The following is a 23,092-nucleotide window of genomic DNA, read 5'->3' on the forward strand; positions in this document are numbered from 1 at the left end:
GGAAATTTGACGTGCTGTCAACTGGAACTTTGTCATTCTTCGCTGTCACATCATCATTATAAAAGTCGTCGTCGTCGTTGTTTGATTTTGTGATGGATATCGCAATTTTGCATTTTGCACGCGTTGTAGCCACCAAAATTCTTGAATGTGAACAAATTTCTTAACAGTGAAACCATGTAGTGAATGGGAGAAAACACACAATTCCAATTTTTTTAGTTTTATTTAATCGCACATGAAAACGTCGGCAAGGTAAGTTTTCAATTTCTAATGAAATGTTACTTTGGATTTCAGCCGATTCGTGGCTCTTCTGGGATTTTCCATAATTTCGTCATATACCTTCAATAAATATTGGGTCAGATGTTTATATTCTTCTGCAATTTTGCTTCCAATTTGGGTGGTTTTCTCCCTTTGATCTTCAAAGACTTTCACTTAAATCTGGCGCCATTTCCTCAAACGAACGACTTAAAACCGTTTGCTGACTGTTATTCACGCGGGCTCTGTACAGACAAAGGTCAAGACCTTCTATTTGCGCGTGTCGAACCTGAAATATCTGAAAGTGCCTACATCGAACCCGTTTCGGACTCTGTTGCATCTGGCAAAAACGCTCAACCTTGAACTGATGCGTAGTTCGATTCACATTGGCCACTTTGACCGATCCGGTTTTGCGTACGCATTTGAAATTTGCAAGCAATGGCGCTTGACTGATAAGACTAAGCTGCATAAGCAAGTGGGTCGCAGGGGCTCTGGTTATCAGTATTGATAGGAAAGTTGTTGTGAACCGTCGCAGGGTAAACATGAACTTACGCCGTAATTGCTCAATATGAGAGTGGTCAGGGTAGACATGAATTGGGGTGAATGGAGGGTTGCAGCGGTTTACATGTGCTACAAAGAATATGGGAATCGGAGAGCGAAATTATCAATTGAATGAGTCATTATGGTGAGTGGTTGTCGGGAAGACCTGTTGATTACCTGCTTTACCTAGCGCAATGTTAGTTGGAAGATATTTCGAGATACGAGCACGATAACTCGTAGGAGTGGTTGACGTGCTATGTCTCATGTAGAGCTGATATATGGTCAATATACTCGTTCATAAATTTTGACTTCCTCAGGAGAGTAAGGCATTTATCCCAGAACTAAGTTTTACCTCGGGTATTTGAAGAATCTTTATGACGTTCTCAGAACTTTTGTACAGTTGGAACCGCTATCAAATTCAAAACGTATACATTTTTGGGAAGATTTAATAATAATAATATTCGCTGGTGCAACAATCCAACCGCATTTGTGCCTTGGAGCACGTGGAGCATTTCATCCAATACAGTATTGCGCCGTCCGTGATTACTATCCATTCACAGCTGTCCACTAGTATCTGACATCCAGTCACGATATAACCCTTGGGCGGGTAAGCTAAAATAGTTGCGTAATAGGGCGAGCCGGGCCCATTGGATCCTGCATAATTTAAACTCTTAAGTGAATTAAAAACGATGCAAAAGTTCATCTCACGCAGCAGTTGGCTCGGGGAACGGTCGCTTAAGCTTTGCTGACTCACTTATTGATACTCGCTTGATGAGGATGTCCTTTAATTTGGAATAGGAACACTCCTCCAGAACGTCGGCGACGAGTCCAATCGACTCATTGTCTGGGCTGACGAGCGCGTGATTAAATCTGTGGTATCAAGGCGCGAACTGCGCCTCCAATTGCCTTAACCAGGCCTCCGGATTACGTGACCAAAACGGTGGCGCTCGTACCGCCACTGCGACCAAGGGGAGTGCGGAGGCATTTGCCGCGCTTCTATTACACGGACTTCGCTAAAATAAACGGATTACCTAGAAAAAACGAAGAGTCATCCAATCCCCACAACGAACGAAAAACTCAATCACAACCGAAGCGGAATGGGAGCCAGGAGGATCCAGGGACAACAGAAGCACAGTCCGCTCAACTTTGTTTGTTCGTAATAATTAAACAAATCAAATCAAAGATTTAAAATAAATAAAATCAATGACTCAAAATAAATAAATAACAATTTTCTTGCGTAGGGATGAGCACTACACAACAAATCCTTCTCCATTCACAAATAAACTATGGGAATCTGCCACGTGTGCAACGAAACGATGCACGCATGCAATGCAATTTCTCATGGCATGCAGGGACAGATGCACAAACTGGAAAACACTGCCCGATATCAACGCCGCCGCTGTTGCTGCTGCTGCTGTTGTTGCGTTATAATTGTCTGCCAATGTTTTTCTTGTAGGATGATAACTGGCTGTGGCCTTATTTGAGCTTGAGCCCGCGGTTGCGTAATAATCGTTCGTTGTCTTCTTTCATCATCATCAATGGCGCAACAACCGGTATCCCGTCTAGGCCTTGCTTAATAAGGAACTCTAGACACCCCGGTTTTGCGCCGAGGTTAACCAATTCGATATCCCTAAAAGCTGTCTAGCGTCCTAACCTACGGCATCGCTTCATCTCAGGCAGGGTCTGCCTCGTCTTCTTTTTCTACCATAGATATTGCCCTTATAGACTTTCCGGGCTATACTCTTCGATGTAAGGGAATTGGGTTGTGGCATTGAGTAGCTCTTCGAAATAAATTGAACTCATCGACTTTTTTTCTGCTTCATGTCTCCAATAAGGTTTTCCGCTGTTACCCTGCGTGATACTTTTCATCAAATTGTAGGCAGATTTTAAATTATGCCTCTTAAAATTATCCTTTAAATCTATATTTCTCGTTATTTATATGCTTGCATTCCTCCTGTCTGTGGCCTGTCTATTCCTGTGTCCGGATAGCTGAGCAGTTAGAGCACAAGGCTGTCATACGGAAGGTCGCGATTCAAATCTCATTGGTTGTAGTGGGATTTGTATCGTGATTTGACGTCGGATACCAGTCAACTCAGCTGTGAATGAGTACCTGTGCCAAACCAGGGTAACAATCTCGGGCGAGCGCAATGCTGACCATATTGCCTCCTACAGTGTACTGTAGTGTACCGTTACGTTCTTGAATGAACTGCTCTAACACACCTGGCCCTGATCCAACATGGATTGTTGCGTCAACGATTATTATTTATTCCCGAGTTATCACAATCGCGGCAGATTTTACTTAATACTAGCACTAAGTGCCAAGCATTTAGGCTCGGACGATCCTACCTACTGAAAAACTAAAGAGGTGCTGGTGGTAGGTCAATAGGACAATTCGTCAAGAACCCCCGCAACATCGAGCACGTATGCAGAATGGTGTACTTCTGCATGGTTTGAACTAGACTGTGCGAAAATTCCAGGACATCAAGGGAAGCCATGAGGGATTTAGGTATAATACCTGTAGGTGATAATATTATGGGAATTACAACCGCCCGCTCGAGACGCCAAATTTCTTTGATTTCCCGAGCCAGTGGCTCATAGTTCATTTTCTTCTCCACGTATTTCCGTTCGATGTTGCTGTTATGGATGATAGCAACATCAATAATATACGCGGAGCGACCCGTCTTGTCAACTAGTAATACGTCAGGTTTGTTATGTAGAGAATGGCGATCAGTCAGAACTTGCCGGTCCCAATACATGCTGTAAGCAGAACTATCAAGTACTGCTTGCGGCTCATATCGGTAAACCGGATATGTTCCCGTGATAAGCCCATGCTTGTATGCAAGGTTTTGATGGATAACCTTACATACAGCATTATGCCCCGTGATGTATTGCACCGGCGCCATAACAGTACACCCAGAAATGGGATGGTCCAACGTCTCTAACATCGAACCACACATTCTGCACTGGTCGTTCTCTACCCGTTCTTGCATGATGGACATTTTATAAGCTCGGGTGGCGACCACGCCGTCCTGAATGCCACACATGAACCCCTCCGTGTCAGCAAAGAGCTCCCCAGCACACAGCCATCTGTTCGACAAATGGCTGTTAAAGACAATTCACGTGTTTACTGTGCATTTCCTTCGACTTCCATTCAACGATCCCCTCTTGGTCCGACTTCACCCCACTCAGAGGATTGAAAGATCGATCCTTCAAGTTAAGTGGAGTCAGCCCGCAGTCTCCCTTACATACAGCTGCATGCAATGGACTCGCCTGCTCTTTGCTGTAAAAATAAGCGCGCAGCGAGTCGATTTGGCGATGGTGTTGTGCCGTCACGTCAACCACGCCCCTACCTCCCATGTCACGAGACAGGAAGTCACTAATCCTATGTCCGGCTCGTGAAGATCTTTGCGGATGACTTGAATTCTACACTTGTCTAATCCAAACTCCATCCGAACATCACGGCTGAACATGTCTATTTTTCGCAACAAACTTCTAAGATGGTCTTATTATTCCTCCTGTCTGAAGATCAGCGGTACATCTTAATTCTACGTATTTGTTCGATCGATTCTTGTGAGTATCAAACTCAACAACGTTATAAACAGCTCTATTCTCATCGATAGCTTGCTAGCACTCTTCGTCAAATCATCATTGCTTTTGCATTGAAGTTTGTGTCCTATCATCTTGGTTGCTGTTTTCAGCTAACTCCACTTCATATTAATACAATCGTCTTCTTGGTGTCGGTTCAGCGAGCTTTTCAATATAGAACTTGGTAGCTGGGTAATCCTGCTAATCCTATTATTTTGAATTCAGTATTCTAAAGATGTTGAGTCAACTGAAATAATACGTTAGGTTTTGTCACCGCGAATGCTATGCTGCACTCGTTGCATTTTGTCAGGTTGATGAAGTGCTCATCGTTCCTTCATCATGATCATAGTCAGTCACGATTTTGTGCCAGAGATAAATGCACTTTTGACGGCGGCTAAATTCTAATCAATATTCTCGGGCGAATTGTTCATAGTTTATGCCGCTCGCAAGAAGGTTTTCTCACTGCTGGCCGATAGTCGGATCGCAGAGACAGCTCGTATTGAATTTGGAGTCAAAGCTAACAGATTTTATGGCATACCATACGCGGAAAGTTAGAGATGCTTTATTCTGAATGGCTGATTGATTGGGAAGATCGGCCTGTACCCGACATTTGTATGCAAGTTGTTCTTGCCTTGAACATACGTTGACATTTGAATGCGAAAAGTTACTAAAATTCAATTTGATTTTAGTTGCAAGCCATGTTCTGTTGCTCCCAATTTTGGCATAACATACAACACTTGCCCTCATGATAATGGAATTCGCGCTGATAATTTGCCAAACAAATGATTTTAACAATGAGATTTTCAAAACGGTTGTGTCTGAACCTACGTGTTCTGATTAAGGCGGTGATGTTATTTTCCCACTAAACGCATGTAATGATCAGGGGAATCGGGAGTTAGTTATACCTCACTATATAAAATTGGGAATTCGGCTCACCGTTTTTCTAATCGGGAAGATGGATAGATAGTATTTGGAGAATTGATTTGTAATTGGGTCTGCTTCAGACTCTTTAACAATTCAATATAAAAGTAGAACTGCCAATTGCTGTAGGAATTTATCAATAAACTGTCTGAACTTCTACAAGCCAAATCAGTACATATTCGATTTCGCTTGTGTGCACTACTCTTTTGTCAGAATTAGACAAATGTTCTCATTCGAAGCGGACTTCTTTAGCCGTATGCATATAACTGCCACTTACAAAATACACACATTTAAATATTTATGTTTATGAACTGAGAGTATGGCAAGGCGCCATTTCGACCTGCAGCCAAAACGCTTGTAAATATGTATACGCCTACAAATCACAAACATTCGACCTCATATCCAATTTCGAATCATCTATATGCGCACCGTGAAGGGTTGTACACCCAAAAATATGTGTATACTATACACTGTAATATTCCCAATTTATAAACATGAATATTTTTATAATACATGCGTATTTCGTAGGTATCAATTGAAAAAGTTCAATTCAGATGAAAATCTTTGTCTGATTCAGACACAGACATTTGTCTGTTTTTTATCTGAGGCAGACAGGGACATTTGCCTAATTCAAACATAAGTTTATAATAGTGTTTTCAATATGTTTACTTGCAAATACGCTAGGCAATATCCTATCGGATCGTGTCTACTCGGTTAACACTCAGTGGGCGTTAACCAACCATATCGTGTCGTCCCTAGTGATCGTTAGCGAATCTGTCGATGTATCGCATCAAAAGCAATACACCGTCTTTGTAAATGCAAACATTCGATTCTAATACACACCGGGAGCAGAACCTATCCGTAAAACGGATTTTAAAATCGAATGAGGCATGTCTCAGCTATTATTGGGGAGTAGCTAATGAAGTAAGAGTGCGATCAAAGGAAAAAGTCTGAACCCTTAAACTATAGATATATTCGGCTGGGACACTTCATTATTGTTGTAATCTCTTTCCTATTTTTATATACAAAAAGAGAGATTTAAGGATTTATTTCAAATAAATCAAATCAATAGTAAACTTTTGATGTAGTGTTTTTTTTCTCTGGAGTCCCAGGGAGTTAACAGTTTTACACTGATACGGCTAATGATGTCCACTGAACGACAGCTATTGGCTTATGACGCCAGTGGTAACGATAGTTTTGTGGTTTATGCTTTATTCTGCAATATTGAGTCGCTTTTTAGACTTGATTACGTGATATTTTGGTGCTTGCACAAACGGGAGGGGGGCATTTCCATTGAGCAGGTTATACTAATCTATGTGTCCGGATGGTTCAAGTAGGTAGAGCACAGGGCCGTCGTGGCGGAAGGCCGCGGTTCAAATCTCACTGGTGGCGGAGGGATTTGTTATCATGACTGGATATCGGATACCAGTCAACTCAGCTGTGAATGAGTAGCTGAGTCAAATCAGGGTAATAATCTCGAGCGAGCGCAATACTGAAAGACATTGCCTCCTACAGTGTACTGTAGTGTATCGTTACGGTCCTGAATGAAGTGCTATAACACAATATGGATTGTTGCGCCAAAGATTATTATTATTATTATATGACTCCAATAAGATTCTCCGCTTAAAGACATCGTTAAATCTACATTTCTAAGCATATGCTTGCGTTTCTTCTGTCTGCAGATCTTGTCAACGGTGCATCTTAATTCTGCCTATCTCGATATTGTTATAAACAGATCTTTCCATGCCGATGGCCTGCTGGAACTCTCCGTTCCCATATCTGGGAGGGTTAATAACTTGCTGCTCACTTCGACAGTGCAATTAACCGTACCTCTGAAAGGAGGTAAGGCAAACTGTAGTCAAAAACAGGGATATAGATTGCACCCGCCGAAAGACCGATAAGACAGACCCCACCTAGTCTGTTCATCAGCCCGCTCATTCTCCTCTATGTTCCTATGACCGCAAACCCACAGGACGATGACTTTCAGCGTATCGCCCAGACTGTTCAGCCCGTTTCCCCCTGTCCCACCAGCTTGAGGATGTCGCGTTGAGTAATGATTGCTGGGCTGTCGGTAAGAACGACTATCTTATGCTTAGGGTTCAGATCATGTCCCAGTACTTCCGCTTGAAATACACTGGCGAAACCTGGGAGATCGTACGACTGGGATATACTGTATGTATCCGATAAAACTCTCGCATCGGCCCTACAGACCATCTTTGATCCGTTAATGAAGAATACTGTGTAATAGCCTTACAACACACCACCGGTCTCTCACTCTACCCTGGTTAGAAAGTCCACAGCAAAGTTTTTCCTGAAGGTTGGCTTGCGTGTGGCGTAGTCCGTGGGGAATGGCCAAATAACCGTAGCACTTCGCTATCCAGCATCCGCACTCACGAAGTCTGACAGCACTGCACGCTACAGCATTACTAGTGTGGAGGTCTAAGGGGAGGAGGTGTAAGAATACATTGAGAGCGTCTTTTAATCCTTTTAAGCTTCAGCAGTCTATTGTACTTTTTGGTCAAAGCCTGCCACCATACAATAGCGCCGTACGTTAGGATGGAACATACCACAGATGTGTACATCCAGACAACCATCTTTGACCGGAGACCACATTTTTTTGCAGTTCTATGTTTAATTTCCAATTTAGTTTCGGATCCAGGATTACATTTAGATACTTTACTTTGAAGGAAAGGACCAATCTCTGTTTATTCAGCCGCGGGAGGTGAAATTCGACTACCTTTGTTTTGGTGGTGAATAGCTATCCGTTTTGCTTGGATTCATGCCGAGTTCCCATCTCGCGTTTACTGTCATTTTGCAGCCTATTAAATTTCGATTCTTCTGAATAATTCCGTTTATTTCTTGTTTTTCAAAGTAAGGAAACATTAACAAGGGTAGATACAAATATCAACAGATTTTCCTTAGATTTCGTTGGTAGTTTATCACATCTATTTGCTCTACTTGTACTTCATTCCTTGACACCATAGGTTGAGATAATTGTGAAGAGTCTTCTTTCTTTCTTTTCTTTCGTACTGTTCATTAGCAACATTGAAAACATTTTTAATTATATTTCAGATCAGTAAAATGGAAAACAAGAGTGATGGGAAATCATCAAGTAAAGGCCTGCCAACGAACATAGGAACACTTCCCGCGAGATTGCAGAATAGAATCATAAGCGGAGCCGATCATGAAAGCAAGCACGCTGTGGGAAAAGGTAAGAATAAATTCCGACATAACTTCTTTGATAAGGTTGAATATGTCATCGTTCTTCAGAGGTTGCCAAATCGGCGCATTCCCCAAAAGCAAGTGCTGCATCACCAGCCGGTGTGCTTTCAGTTAACAACTTAAATGTACACCACAAACAGTCCATAGTTAAAAAACCCGAACCAACATGTTCAAATAACAAAATCCAGCATCAGTTTGAACAGATTAAATGCGCAAAATGGTTGGACTTGCAGAATGTCAACAGCAAAAATAGCAATTTAATCAGCTGCATTGAGGCGATTCGAACAGTCGAGAGGGAGTTATGCCCTCTGATGGAAGATCGAATATTTTTAGAGGTAAAGTGTCAATTTCGGAGGGTTAAAGTCGGATCGATATTAACGTTTGTAAAATTAGAAGTGGGACAGTTACTATCGTCATCGAATAGCGCTTCAAAAAATATTCCGCAAGATGCTTGCCGAGGAGTTGAAGTTCTGTTGCAAGGAGAATGTCGAACAATACTTCTGGAAAGCGCTTTACTACAACTCGATAGAATCCATGAAGAAAGCGGGCCTGTTCAAATTGTCAAATGGGAACAAGGCACTAGAGCTAATCAACGAAGGCTTGGTGTTCTATGAAGAGTTGTTGGATTTTTTACAATCAGAACATCAATTGAAAATCGATGATGCCACAGATGGAAAATATATCAGAAGTAAGTTTGATTTTGTGCGGTTTTTCTAGTAACTGAGCAAACTCCCTTATAGATGGTATAACGGGCAAGCCAGGAACAGTTCATAAAAATGAGATCTTAGCAAAAGTTTCAGCACAAAAAATCCTTATTAACCTCGGTGACCTGTCGCGCTACAAGGAGCAGATTGAGATGACGGGCAGTTTTAGACAAGCACGAGAATATTATGAACAAGCACAACAATTGTTACCCACCAACGGCAAACCCTACAACCAATTAGCAATCCTTTCAATATATTTGGTAAGCTCTAAACTGTACCAACTGAATGTTGTGTTTAATACACACTCTTCTTGATTCTAGAAAAAAAAATTTGACGCTATATACTATCATATGCGGAGCTTACTGGCATCAAATCCAATACATTCAGCGAAAGAAAGTTTGAAAGTATTATTTGATGAAATTCGGAAGAAGGTAAGATTTTCTTTTAATGGTAATTTTGAAGATGAGTCCAGCTAAGAACTCAATTGACAGCAAGAAACCTTAATGCCGAAAGAAGTTGAGTGTAAGGGCAATAATGAAAATGTAATGCCGATGCGTCGAGAAATTTGGATTCATCCGGATGGGAGTCGTCGATTGCATCGGTTGCCAAAATTGTCCAACCAAGGCAAAAAATACTCAACGGGAAATGATGAGAGCGTGGAGAGTTTAGACTTAAATCAGGTAAGAAAGTTTTGAGACTTTCTCTGTATATAGACATGATATGGCAAAATATCGCTTCGTGTCTCTTTATAGTTGAATAAACGCTTCCTACTTAGCTTCTTAAATATACAAGGAAAATTATTTACCGGAATCGGGTAAGAAATTCATGATGCTTCGTTTGAAGTTTGCTCTAATTTTCCGAATTTTGATTTTCTTCCAGAATGGATTCATTTGATAGCGTAGCCCATCAAATGTTCAATGACTTTAAAGTTTTATTGTCCCACAGTCCATTGATATTTACATACCAAAGATTGCTCCAAATCGTTTCTTTGAATATATTTTCAGTCTTCTATAACAACAGGGAAGGTAAGGGCGTTTGAATATAGTTTAGAGAGACAGTAACGGATACATTTATTTATCGTATTCAATAGAAATCAAACAACAGAAGAGAGAAATACGAATACAAGCATTTACTGTGGGATCGATTATGTTTGCAATGATTTTGGATAGAATTAATGACATTTTAAACGAACATTTTTTCATTGACTGCAAGGAAACGAATAAAGTGCTTAAATTGGATGCAAAACCTGTAGATAACGAGATTGAATCGTAAGTAATTGCGCAAGAGGTCTTTTGAATAAATGTTTTTAATTATTTATTTTTGTTTTTTCTATAGCATACCCTGTTCTCCCAAGCATAATGGCTTGAAATTAGATTTACCAGAAGATGCATTTACACTAGTCTGTGCTGTGAAGGTAAGGTTGATAATATTGAGTCAGTAAAGAAGCTATTGCGTTTTTCGAAAGATATGTTAAGTTTGAAATTCGTTAATATGTATATGATCACACCGTTGCTGAAAGCATAGTGTTACTTTCTAGTTGCCCCCATTTTCAATTTTCCTGCCAAACATGGATCAAAACAGCTTAGGTGCAACGGTAGAGTATGAACAGAGGAAATCATGACAAACATGATAAATGCTTGTGTTCAATTATTTCTTCAACGTTGCGGCAGGTTAAATCGGCCCATGACCTCCACCTGATTCCATAGTAGTATTTCTCTTTCCTCGCTTTCCTCGTCTGCTGTAGATTGACGGTAGCTGGCGGTGGTGCTTAATAGTGCCGCGACCCCAGAGAGGCCAGCAACTGTGTTTGCTGAGTCAACACCAAAATGACCAAAGGAGAACCTGCATGGAATGGCACCGAGAAACTCTATATTGACATAGACTTGCTGGTCGTTGATACAGTAGGTAGATGCTTTGAGGTCTCACACATCGGCTAACAGCAGCCCCACACAAAGCTCTTAGAACTGTCAGCATATTAGATAAGAACACCATTATGCTGTATTGGGTTCGTGTAGTTCTATAAACACAAACCCTGATCGCGATTTAAATAAGAGGGAGCCCGAAGTATGATCTGGTCTAGAGTACGCAATACACAGGGTGCGCATATTGTTCCTTGGGAGACTTGTTCCATCATTTGAACGCAGAAGATATGCTTTGATAAGACTTGGATATTGCAACTGTGTAACCACCTGCTAGAATTCCACCCCCAGTGAGGGTCTCGTAAGGTCACACTCTTCGAAAAATCTTCCAGCTGGTTCGCCAACAAAGATACTTTCTCTTCGGAGGGGAAATATGGCCACAAGCCTGAGGTATTCTCAGGCACGTGCAGCAGACACAAAGTATCCTGTATCTGGCGGTAATCCAGTACTTGGCAGTATTAACGTTGTATACAGCATAGTCTCATTCCAGTGCTTAATATTGGCGACTTGCCGCCAGTTATTGTAAAATTCAGGTAATTTTTCGGAAGCAGCAACAGCAAGGTAATCAACTAGGGTCTGTATACGCAGAACACGGTCATCTGAAACTTCTTGACAGATAATGTTCAAGCAGCAATCGTTTAAAATATAGCTCAAGAAATCATATCAATGTCGGTATTTTTTACTCCTTTTATACAAAATTTTGAAAGGGAATAAAAATGTAACTGGGTTGTCTAGTGGAACACATTACACTACATAACAAAATAAGACCTCCAGTTTCGTAAGGGATTATCTAATGGCCACTTGCTTTCGCTATGGCGTCTTCTCTTCCTCTTAACACGGCCCGGCTCCGCGATCCGAATGTCGTTCACCAGTTTCTGAACCTGTACGCAGTATAAACTGGTACTGTTGTGCCAGTCGCAGCTGGGCTCTGATTGTGGTCTCCAAATCAATCCGTACCCCAAAAGGACCGTAGGATTATACCTATATGGCACGTTAAATCCCCAGACCTTCATGTCGTCTAGCAGTAGGAAATTTTCTTTGTTACGTAAATAAAAACATTATGGGTGTTTTTATCTCTGGCAAACTGCGGAGATATGAGGTTGAGCTGGTGGCTGAGAGCGGGAATTCCATCATTGTATTAGTGAGTGAAGCAAAAGCGAGCGTTAACAATAAACTCATCATCCACGATGATGAGCAGCTGAAGAGATGGAAATAGTTGTCATATGATTCTGAATCGTATAACATCTGTTGAATTGAAGGTCAGCTATCGTAGCATGCTGATACGGACCGTTCCTACAAACAGAAACCGAATAATCTTGCAATCAATGCGCTCAAGCGAAGAAAAGCCGACGGCCTTGACGATCACTCTGCGGAATTTCTCAGTGCAGTCTCTGCAGTTTTTGATTGAGAGGGGATTTCGAAGAAGAGTTATCCAGTGCGATAACCGGAAGGGCATTTTTATGCTTCCTGTTATCGCGAAGATACTACCTAAAATCATCCTAGAATGCGCCAAAAAACACCTTGTAACCTTGGTTGAAAGAGAACAGCTTGGTTTTCATCTAGAATTCTCCTACACCGCGGATCATTCGATTTTCTTCGATTTCGAAAAGGAATCCAACAGCGTGTCCAGGAGTATATCTGAAATGCTCTAGGCAGGATGCGCATTCCAGGGGAGCTAATAGCTATTATAATATGATGGCGCAAAATGTCACGTGCTGCGTCGAGGTAAAATCTAAGAGGAATTTGAAGTTTAATGTGGAGTCCAGCATGGTTGCATCATGTCATCGACTCTTTTTCTTCTGATTGTTGACGTTCTTCATCGTACCTTGGTTAATTAACAATGTTTCTTTTCCTCCACTACGCCGATGATATCTGCATCGAACTTGATCGAGCACAAAATCCACCTTCGTTGTTTTATCCAAAATTCAGAAGTGTAGCTATCTTCTCAACACTATCATTAAGTTGAGATTGTTTCACGCCAATATTCTATATAGAATTGTGAAAAAAGAATGGCAGCTCTTTAGAAAATTGTGAGGTGAAGCACTTTACCAGGAACCGACAGGGATGGCACTTAGGTGTGGTTAATACGCTATGTCAAACAAAGGGGTTTATGACATCCGATGGCGAAACAATCTAATTTGGATCTAGGCCTTGAAATGCGTTAGAGCAGTTAGCCATTTGCAAGCCGACTTATCGCTAATTAAGTAGCAATCCTTTCGATGATGGCGATGGACGTTGATTAGTAAACATAGTAATATGTACCGCAGTCCCATCAGTATCGCAAATATATTTATCAGATTAGGGATCTCTTTCTGCGGCGGTACATATCTTTACATGAAGTTTAGACTTATACTTTAAAACACGTTAAACTTGGGATGCTCTAAAGATGATAAGTTCTTCTTCTCCTTCAGTCTTTCTACCGTTCAGAGGCGAGGTTGGCTCGTCTTGATCGCTTGCATCATTTGTCTTGGTCAGAGGTCTGATCAGAATGGATTCAAGCGGCTTTCAAATTACTATCCAGCGTATCAAGCCAATCTTGGCAAGTGAATTTTCATCATTATTGCAAATTATATTCCCATACCGGCGAAGACGCCTCTTTCGCAATTTCTCTATGATCATTGCAACCTCATATAGAGCGCGTGGTGTCGTCCACTATCTTTTATAATCAACCAACACTCAAAAACATAAAAGGCGACTGGGGGAACAATACTGCGAAACATTTTGGATTTAAGACGTTTGTTGATACGTCGACGACAAAGAATGTCAGTTGGGGAACGCCAATCTATCCAAGTTGCCCTAATGCCTGAAGCAATTTCGTAACGCAGTTCATCATATGCTGATAGCGTTAATCCGAGATATCTTAAATAACTCACTTCTCGGCAGTTCGCTTCACTGACAATGATAGTGCTTTTTTCACTGGGGTCAGTCGTCAAAAATTATGTTTTATTCGGATTCAGTCTGACCGTATTTCATAAGGCGATGATTCCTCTTTTGTACTAGTTCATCATCTACCTAGAGCAGTGGGTGTAGGGTGCTGGATGTTGGACGTTCCTTGTGACAGTGTCCATAATAAGAATAAAGAGAAGTGGTGAGAGGACGCTTCCTTGATGAATACCGAATCATGGAAAGAGCAATTTAACCCAGAGTACTCTGGCTCTAGGTGTCGCCACAAAGCATATCAGATGAGTTTGTGTGGCGCTCGGTCAAACGCCTTCTCTAGATTCAGAAATGCAATGTAAAAAGGGGGATGCTTCTCGTGGTGTTTCCCCATGAGTAACCGCATGACGTGCATGTTTATTAATAGTTCCGCAGTTCTTGACAAGCCCTGCTTGATTCACTGTTATTTGAACAATGTCTTGAATACGGTTACTAAGAATGCGGTAAAAAATCTTTATGGTATGGGACAGCAACCGGATCGAACGGTAAGTTGAACACCGCTGGATTGGTTTTCTTTTTCCATATTGGAACAAGAGTGCTTTCTTGCTAGTCAGATGATTTTCTTTCCCCCTCAATAACCCAATTGAAGAACTCACATAGCCAGTGTTGGGTTCCAGTTCTTCACTTTCCAGAGCTCAACTGCTTTCCCCGATTTTCATTCGTTTTATTGCTTCCTCGAATTCAGTGGCTTTGACAAGTGGAATTGCGGCAAGTGTCGGCGGTGATTGCGGAAGCGGAGGAAGAACAAATTCTTCCGTTGAAATCTTTTTCAAATATTCCCACCATATATCCGTTGCCACTTATCTATCGTTCGTTGAGGTTGGCTTTTGACAAGTCGATATAGATCTTTCTCGCCGTCCCGAGGGTTGCATAGGCCGCTTTGTGGATCGGGTTTTTTTTAGCTTGATTCCACTATTTTTCAACATTCGTAATGGTTGGCGATAGCCAGGAAATTGCCACCGCTAAATTCGCGGCAACCACACTGGCTGTTTTATCGGTGGCTGGATTCGTAAAACAGTAATTAAGAATCGATGTTGAAGTGCGATAGTCTTATAGGGAATGAGTTTGCAGTCAATGACGGTGATAGAATGTCGGGATCTTATGAAGATTTAGTAGATTTGCATTTCATTGTTCCCACAATAAACCACCCATTGATAAACCATCTATTGACGAAAGATCATGAATGTCCGCAAAACCGACTACACGCTCGCCACTCTCATTGCCTGCTTCAAACCCTTTTTTCCATGGCACCTGTTGTCGACTGCCTTTTCACCAACATGCCCATTAAGGCCGCCCTCAATGATGATATAGTCATGGGCAGGCACGTTTAGGGCTTCGTATCGTGAAGTTGCCGGGAGACACCTTTCTCGGCATCGAAGACTACCGATAATCGTAAAAGCTGAAATACTGTATCACTGAAACAATGACGTGCTATCAGAAAATTTGGGAGGTTTGTGAAATTTCCTTTTAAAATATTGAAACTAAATTGAAATATCTGAAAATGCTTAACGTTCGATACTATCAAAGTCCAAATTTGCACGTCGTATCATTATTTTTCCGTCATAGGAAGAGTGCAGGTATACATTGACTCTCAGTCTCAATGAATTGCCACTTCCGCAGTTTGTACCAAATACCAAAGAAGCTGGCGGTTGAATGAAGAGTCTTCGCAAAGGGTAGGAAAGGAGTACTCATGTTTTAGATGCTCAGAAACAGCTAAATCTCTCAATCCTAAAAAATACTAAATACGACGGTGAAAGATCGGTCGGTTCTATAAAAACTAAAAAGTTCTACCGGGTTTGTCTTCCCCTCTCCCTCGTGTTAGGCCTACACTGTCCAATATCATCCTTAAAATTAAATTAATTAAGTTCTTCCGTAATATCATGGGCTCTGATGCGACGTGTTGCTCTTGCAGTACCAACTTTAACCTTATTCAGTGTTGTATCACCGCTGAGATTATCACTTGATTGATGATCTGAATCTTGTACAAAGGGATGTACTTCCAAACGAATGATAGCTGGCGTCACCAAAAGACAAGCACACCTACCGGTTTGCATTGTCCACTAGAATCTTAGCTCGAAACCATTCAGGCCAATTCGTCATCTATGTAGTTCTTATCAAAACATCAATAAGACAATTTACGACCTTTTGAAGCTTTGAAGGAATATTCTGATCTAGCATAGCCTACCTGATTTCTCCTGCCTTTTCACAGTTCCTTTCTTTATGGGGAAAATCCTCAATTACTTAGTTGCATTGAATTTTATATAATGAATGATATAAATCTTTCTAGGTTTGGTGCAATTGGTTATTGAATTATGATGACCTACGTAATCCATCCATGCCGTATATTAATAGTGAAAAATTGAGGTAAGCATGTCAATACTAGTTGCTTCGGTCGCATCAATGATTTATGCCCTTCCAGACAAATGAATATCGAACCATGGAAATCATTTGCGAAATTTTTAAATATGACGAACGGTAAAGATAAATGTGATGAAATTCTTAGTCAAAACAACTCTTTGGGTGAGTGTCAATTTCTGCTATGTTTACCTATCGAATGACTTGAGTACAACATCTACTTCCCGTTTTTTTTCTTTTATCGATTTCAGATCACAAACCTATTCTTTTGGACGAAGATACATATCTGAAAGGTTTTGCTCCTTTAAAATTCAGTGATGAAACTTTAACGTATTGCCATAAAATTAGTGATTCTAAAAATGTAAAAAATACGCTTCGTTTGGTGAAAATTTTCCAGTATGCCAATAGTTTATGTGATTTCGATAACCAGATAATTAAAAAGATACTGATTGAATCGGATACAATTGCATTTGTGGGAAGCTCGCTTTGTAGTGCGGAAGTAAGTAGACATGGTATTTTGTTGTAATTTTGAAAATGATAGCGAGTTTAAATAAAATTTCGCCCTATGGGAGTGAAGGTACTCATTTAAATTTCTCCTGTTTCTTTTCAGCAAAATCTCGTTGAAGACAACACAATGGATAATCAGGAGGATTTCGAAGAATTGTTGAGTTTCCCAGAAGAGTTGAATAAGGAGTTCATTGAAAAAACATCACTCAATGACCAGAACGGTGAATTAAGTGTATGCAGTCCTGATAATCCTGAAATATGTGATCTGATTAGGCGAAAGAATGAATTGGAGAAGAAACAAAAAATGCAAGAATCATATCATCAAACCTTACAGGTATAGCATACTTTATTTAACTATTTACAACCGCCATTGTGCTTTGTCACTAATCAATTGATAATCGGATCAATTCTATTCCCAATTAATAGGGTCTTCTTCGGCAAAGCGGAATATCTTTACACATTGAGGTTCGACCGAAATATCTTGTTCCCGACACTAATTGCTTTATCGACTTCCTTGATCAACTGAAAATAATAGCTAGTAAATCGGAACGATTTTATTTATTTGTTCCTATTACGGGTAAGTGTTGTAGTCTATAGTTTAGTCATTTTTAATTTTGATGAATCATTTCTAAATGGAAATGGAAAAGGAGAGAGAATACTATGTTAAAGCTTTTAATAATAATAGTAAGACTCTGATCTATTAGTATATCTCTTCGTGGTCAACATTGCTCGTCATAAAACTAGTGGTTATTGTCAATGGGGCGCAATTTTGATTTAGTCGATTGCGTTCTTGTTGAAGTTGATATTGCGTCCATTTTTCCATTACATTCAAATTCTATAAGAATACTGCTATTTTCGTTGATTAGGTCGTGCAGGCTGTGGCGCAAATGATATAATGGTAGAAGGGCTTCTTACTAACCTTATCGTTAAATACGCACAGAACCATCTTCATGTCATTTGAGGGCAGCGAATCAAATATTGATTTAAGGAGATTATCGAATTTATCGGCGCAGAGTGCCCGTCGTTCACCCAGCCTGCTATAACCAGGGGTTATCAATGTGGAGGTTTGAGCAAACCACCCTGAGAAACACATCGCCCTTTAACCAAATTTATGAATCCGAGGCTTTAACGAGCTGATTTATTCAGAATTAATGGTACACTTATGCAAACCTGGTTTACCAAAACTGTCGGCTCTATCTGAGTTTCGAAAAATATTTACCACAACAGTAACCATTCGTCTTGATTGGTTAGGCCATTCTACTCGATTATAGGCCTGATCTGGATGGAGTCGAGAGGATTACTGACCACCGTCAAGCGCACCAAGTCATTGCTGTTTCGGTCGGGCTCTTAGTCGTTTCCCATCGACTTCGATGTTAAACCAACGTTAGCGAGTGAGCTCTCGTCAGCACGAATTACGTGTCCATACATACGATCTTGCTGTGTTACGCTACTGGTCCAACGTTTCAATTACCGCGAGGCGTCGTTGTCTTTTATAGTCGGCCAGCCCTCATAATCTTAGAGGGCTGTCGGTAGATGGCATGGCAATACATTTTTTATTTGAGACATTCGCTGATACGCCGATCACAAAGAACGCCAAGTTGCATTGATGCGTGAAGCCATTTCATAATCCGTTCACCGTTGGCTGATAGCATTGATCCGAGATATTTATGTAAATGGCTCAGGTCTGGACAGATCACTATCATTAACAATGATAGTATCTGCTTCATTGTAATCGGTCGTCAAAAATTCTTTTTTATTTAAATTCAGTCTGAGACAGTGTTACACGAGGCGATCAAACCATTTTTGAACAAGTTGCTCAGGACCGGCATTTCTATGAGACGCTGGGACAACATCATCTGTTTGGAGCGACGCAAAGGGCGTTGCAGTCCCAAGAAGAAATATGATTGGTGTGAGAGCGCTTCCTTGATGCGCACCGAAAGAGACACGATGCGTTTCGATATACTACACTTCGAACTTTACTTTTCTTATCGTGGTAGAGCGATTTAACCCAGCGCAAGAGCCCCTCTGGTGCTAACTGGTATGCTTTGCGGCAACGGTTAGCACCAGAGGTCCAGTTTGGGTAGCACACTGTTAAACGCCTTCTCTAGATCCAGAAATGCATTGTAGAATTTCTGCATGAGCAACAACGCAGCGTGTATTGCGTCAGTAGTTCCACAGTTCTTGCAAAAACTCGGCTTGATTCCCTGTTAGCTGAACAATGTTGTGAGTCTTTCTTCATGTGGGACAGCAATCGGATCGGATGGTAATTTGAACATTCTGCTGGACTGCCTTTCTTTTCTCATTGGAGCAGTGGTGCTTTTATGCCAGTCAGATGGTGTCCCGCCCACCTCAATTGATTGAAGGATTGAGCCACAGTGTTGGGTCCCACGTTTTCGCGTTTCAGAGGTCAGCTGTTGCTTTTCTCGATTCGCTTCGTTTGATTCCTTCCTCGTCTTCAGTGTCACTGGCAAATGGAAGTACTTCAAATGTCGGCAATATTTTTGGAAGGGAGGGATGAGCAAATTCTTCTGTTGAAATTTGCTTGAATTATTCGCGTCATCTGTTCGTTGGGGCTCGTCGATCAGTGTGCAAAGTACTGTTTTTGTCATTAACGCAACAGAAGTGTTCGTTTGTACGTTGGTGTCGATTTTTGGAAAGTCGATACAGATCTCTCTGGTCGTTCCGAGCGTCTAGCTTATCTTAAGGATATTTATAATGAACCCCTCGGGTAATGGCGATCGCTTTCCTGGTTGGCATTCTTGTAAATTAGCAAATTGGCCAATGTTTATCAGCGAGTAACTTTTAAGCCTTTCTTTTCATGAACCTTCATTTGGATATCGCCATTTGAAATAACATCACTCCTTCTCTTTTCTAAAACAATTGCCACCATCTAATTGGGGGGGCTAGTGCGTTTCTCAAATTTTATCAGTAGCTCGATTCGCAAAGCTCCAATCGACGGCCGATGTTGAGGTTCGATGGTCTCATAGGGAACGTCTTTGCAGTCAGTAACGATGATAAAATGCCGGTGTCGGTGTCTTATGAAGATAAGGACGATACAGGTGTCAAGTAGTTGCAAGGAGGTATCTTTCTAAGCATTGGATTGCCCTGTCTGCGGTACGTATGCGGTGAAGAAGTGAAACAAGCTGATATAATAGTTATCTTCATAAGCTTATCATCAGATCATTCCACTTCGTTAATGGCATCACGGAAACCCTCAAAAGTGGTAAACACCGTATTGAGTGCATGGGCTAACAAAATAAAGGAATTTATAGCCACTTTTACCGCGTTCGCCTTCTATGTCGCAGCTTTTCCCACCAAATATCAGTCCGCCTCGTCCGAAGAACTCTTGTAAGTTCTTCCACTTTTTCAATGGATTTGTTTGTCTTGGGATGAACTTGAAACTCGAGTAAACAATATAGTTGTCGCCTTGACTCTCGGTTTCTTTAAAATTGCAATATATTTTGCTCTGGAGCATTAAATATGCTTTCTTTTAATCCTTCATCTATTTCACAACAGCAGCTCGAAGCTTTACGACACGTATCGTAATCTCTTTGCAACACTTTATTTAGGGCAATTCGTTTGTAACATTTACAAGTTCGGAAGTTCTGGAAAATCAAGGTGCAATGAGATTCAAATGGACAATGATACTTATCCCTGGTCCCAGCCACATTCTCTCGTTCTTCACTTTACCGAAAGTTTGATTTTAATTCAACAACTGGTCCGGTTCCTTGTTGGTCATAGATCACACTTTGAGAGATATATGGTCTGGTTTTCAAGTTTATCGCACGTGAAGCATTTTTTCCTGAACTGGAAATCAGCTAATGATTTGGGGCGATTTTTTTCAAATTTCAAATATAAACCCTTACAAATTCCCTCGGTGCTACTTCGAATGAGGTATACCTCGCGTTGAAAACATTTGCATTCGTTTTTTCGGATTGTTTGCGAATGTATATAAAGAAGCGGCCAACAACCGGCAACCAACACGTAGCAACCTTTTTCGGTCACGTTGCTCTCAACGCGGAGCGTCTAATGAGTTGTTTCTGTCCTGGAGGGAATCAAGTGGAGGGGTTAGGGCCGTTTGTCCAAAAGGTTGTTAGATGAGATTGTAACATCTAATTTGCAATTTAGATGGAACGAATGTGAGAAAGTCAGTCAGAGTTGTGTGTGTGGGGCAGACGCAGAGGAGAGCTGTTCTCTGTCTCTCCAGCGTAATGTGATATCCGCAATCTAGACGACATGGGTCTTCATGTAATGAACGTTATCTATGATTTTAGCCAGTACCTTCCTAGCAGTGATACACTTCGATACGCTAATGCATACGAGAGTGCTGCCTTCCGACGTCGGAGGGAGTTCTTTGACGCTGCTTTATATGCAGTATGATGGCCATAGTGGCTGTGGTGGACCATCACCAGGCCTTGTGTTTGTGTTGTTGTTTGTAACATGTGTTGTATTGTACGCAGAGCGGTAATTGACTGGTGGAAAGGTCTCGTTGCGGTTCTCCGCACCAAGTTGATTGCAGTCAACCCGTTGGAAAGTGCCATCCCGACTCTACATGGGACCCGATCCTGCATGGGACTCATTTGAATGCGAATTCTCACCAGAGGTTATCTGGTTCTATGGGGACCGGGATGGCCCTCTCAGCGCGCATATATTTGAGGAGAATTCTTGCAGGATATGCTTTCCGCCCAGTTATTTTCGGTTGGCCCTCATATTGGAGTTTGGTGGTTGTGCCCATAACGCGAGCAGAGCTCCTTGTGGGCTCAAGTGTGGAGTTGGACTGTATAACTCGGGCCCCGTGCCCCTTAGTTACGGTAGACAGGCCTCGCATCCACTGGTATGAATGCTGAGCCTGCACTCAGTGTAAATCAAAACCGAGTTGGCTGTCGTGGCGGGGCTATGATTGTGGTCTCCAAATGAATCCGTGTCCGAAGAGGACCGTGAGATTATGTCTACACTGCAGGTACTCACGCTAAACCCCCAAGACCTTCATGGATCAGCCTGCATAACCCTGGATGGAACCACTAGTATTGTTACTTCGAATCAACCATTTTGTATACTCCACAAACAAGCAGTAATTCTATACTCAATCTCAATCTGTTATTAACTGAACTTTTTTCTCATTATTTATGCTAAAATTGATCTATTTTAGTGGTTAATGAACTCGAAGGCTTGTCGAAAGGCCTTAGGGAACCTTCAAACATGCTCGCAACTGTAGAAAGTGATAACAATTTAAGCTTGGTAACAAAGCGGTCAAAAGCAGCTCTAGAGTTTATACGATCGAAAAATAATGGGATTAAGTAAGTCAGAAAATTATACTTATACTCTATGTAGTTCCACATTTTCATATAAATGATTGCACTCATTTACAGGTGTGTTACAACCAAGGGATCAATTTTAAATTCATCAGTTTTTACATTGGAGGAGAGTGAAAATCAAATTTCAAATGATGACAAGATTTTACAGACTGCATTAAATCTATGTAAAAATAATGTGGATAGATATGAAGGTGAGTTCAATGCTTCCACAAATCTTAATCATCTTAAATGCTAGAAAAATTATACAAATTCTCAACGACACTCGTTATATTTTTGAAACCATCTTGTTTTCCTTCCAGACGGGATACATTACATTGAAACAGAAGTTGTTTTGCTAACTAAAGATCGGAACCTTCGTGTCAAGGCTTTAGCAAGAAATTTATCAGTTAGTCAGTTATCTGGATTTTTAAAATGGGCCGGATATGCCACGTAATTTTATTTAGTTTTAAACATTTTTTTAGTTGACAGAAAAGGAAAGAAAACAAAAAACATTTTGACTATGATTTTAGTAGAACTATCCTCTTTTTTCTTTGTTCTCTTGTTATTCTATTATGTAAGCCTTAAGATGATGATGTAAAGTTAACAAATTTTGAGTTGTTGAGAGTGGATTTAATAAAAGCAAAAATTTATTTTTGACATAAGCTGCTCTGTTTATGGTGGTATATTCCATGTATTAATGTTTTTCTTTTTATGGTATATGTATGTTGCCCTGTCTCTTCGATTGGTCTTAGTTTGCTTTCACATAGGACTTTGAAGCTCAACAAATAGTAGGTAATGCCAAGATTCGCTATTTCTCTCAGTTTAAAACTGTCTAGGACATCGCTATTTAAGTCAG

General features: G+C 40.9%; 1 protein-coding gene across 1 annotated transcript; it reads left to right on the top strand.

The window, feature by feature from the left end:
* Positions 1-26: 26 nt before the first annotated feature.
* LOC119658634 (telomerase-binding protein EST1A) lies at positions 27-22,898 on the top strand. The gene is made up of 19 exons (XM_038066159.1): positions 27-249; positions 8,371-8,509; positions 8,569-8,855; positions 8,914-9,208; positions 9,261-9,484; positions 9,545-9,655; positions 9,716-9,904; positions 9,977-10,038; positions 10,104-10,249; positions 10,315-10,492; positions 10,560-10,638; positions 16,368-16,444; positions 16,500-16,600; positions 16,687-16,934; positions 17,046-17,276; positions 17,369-17,519; positions 22,092-22,239; positions 22,312-22,448; positions 22,557-22,898. Exons 2-19 carry the CDS (start codon positions 8,380-8,382, stop codon positions 22,688-22,690), a joined length of 2,928 nt encoding a protein of 975 aa, XP_037922087.1. The 5' UTR covers positions 27-249; positions 8,371-8,379; the 3' UTR covers positions 22,691-22,898.
* Positions 22,899-23,092: the final 194 nt, after the last annotated feature.

This window comes from Hermetia illucens, chromosome 6 (genome assembly GCF_905115235.1).
Source record: "Hermetia illucens chromosome 6, iHerIll2.2.curated.20191125, whole genome shotgun sequence".
NCBI classification, from domain to species: domain Eukaryota; kingdom Metazoa; phylum Arthropoda; class Insecta; order Diptera; family Stratiomyidae; genus Hermetia; species Hermetia illucens.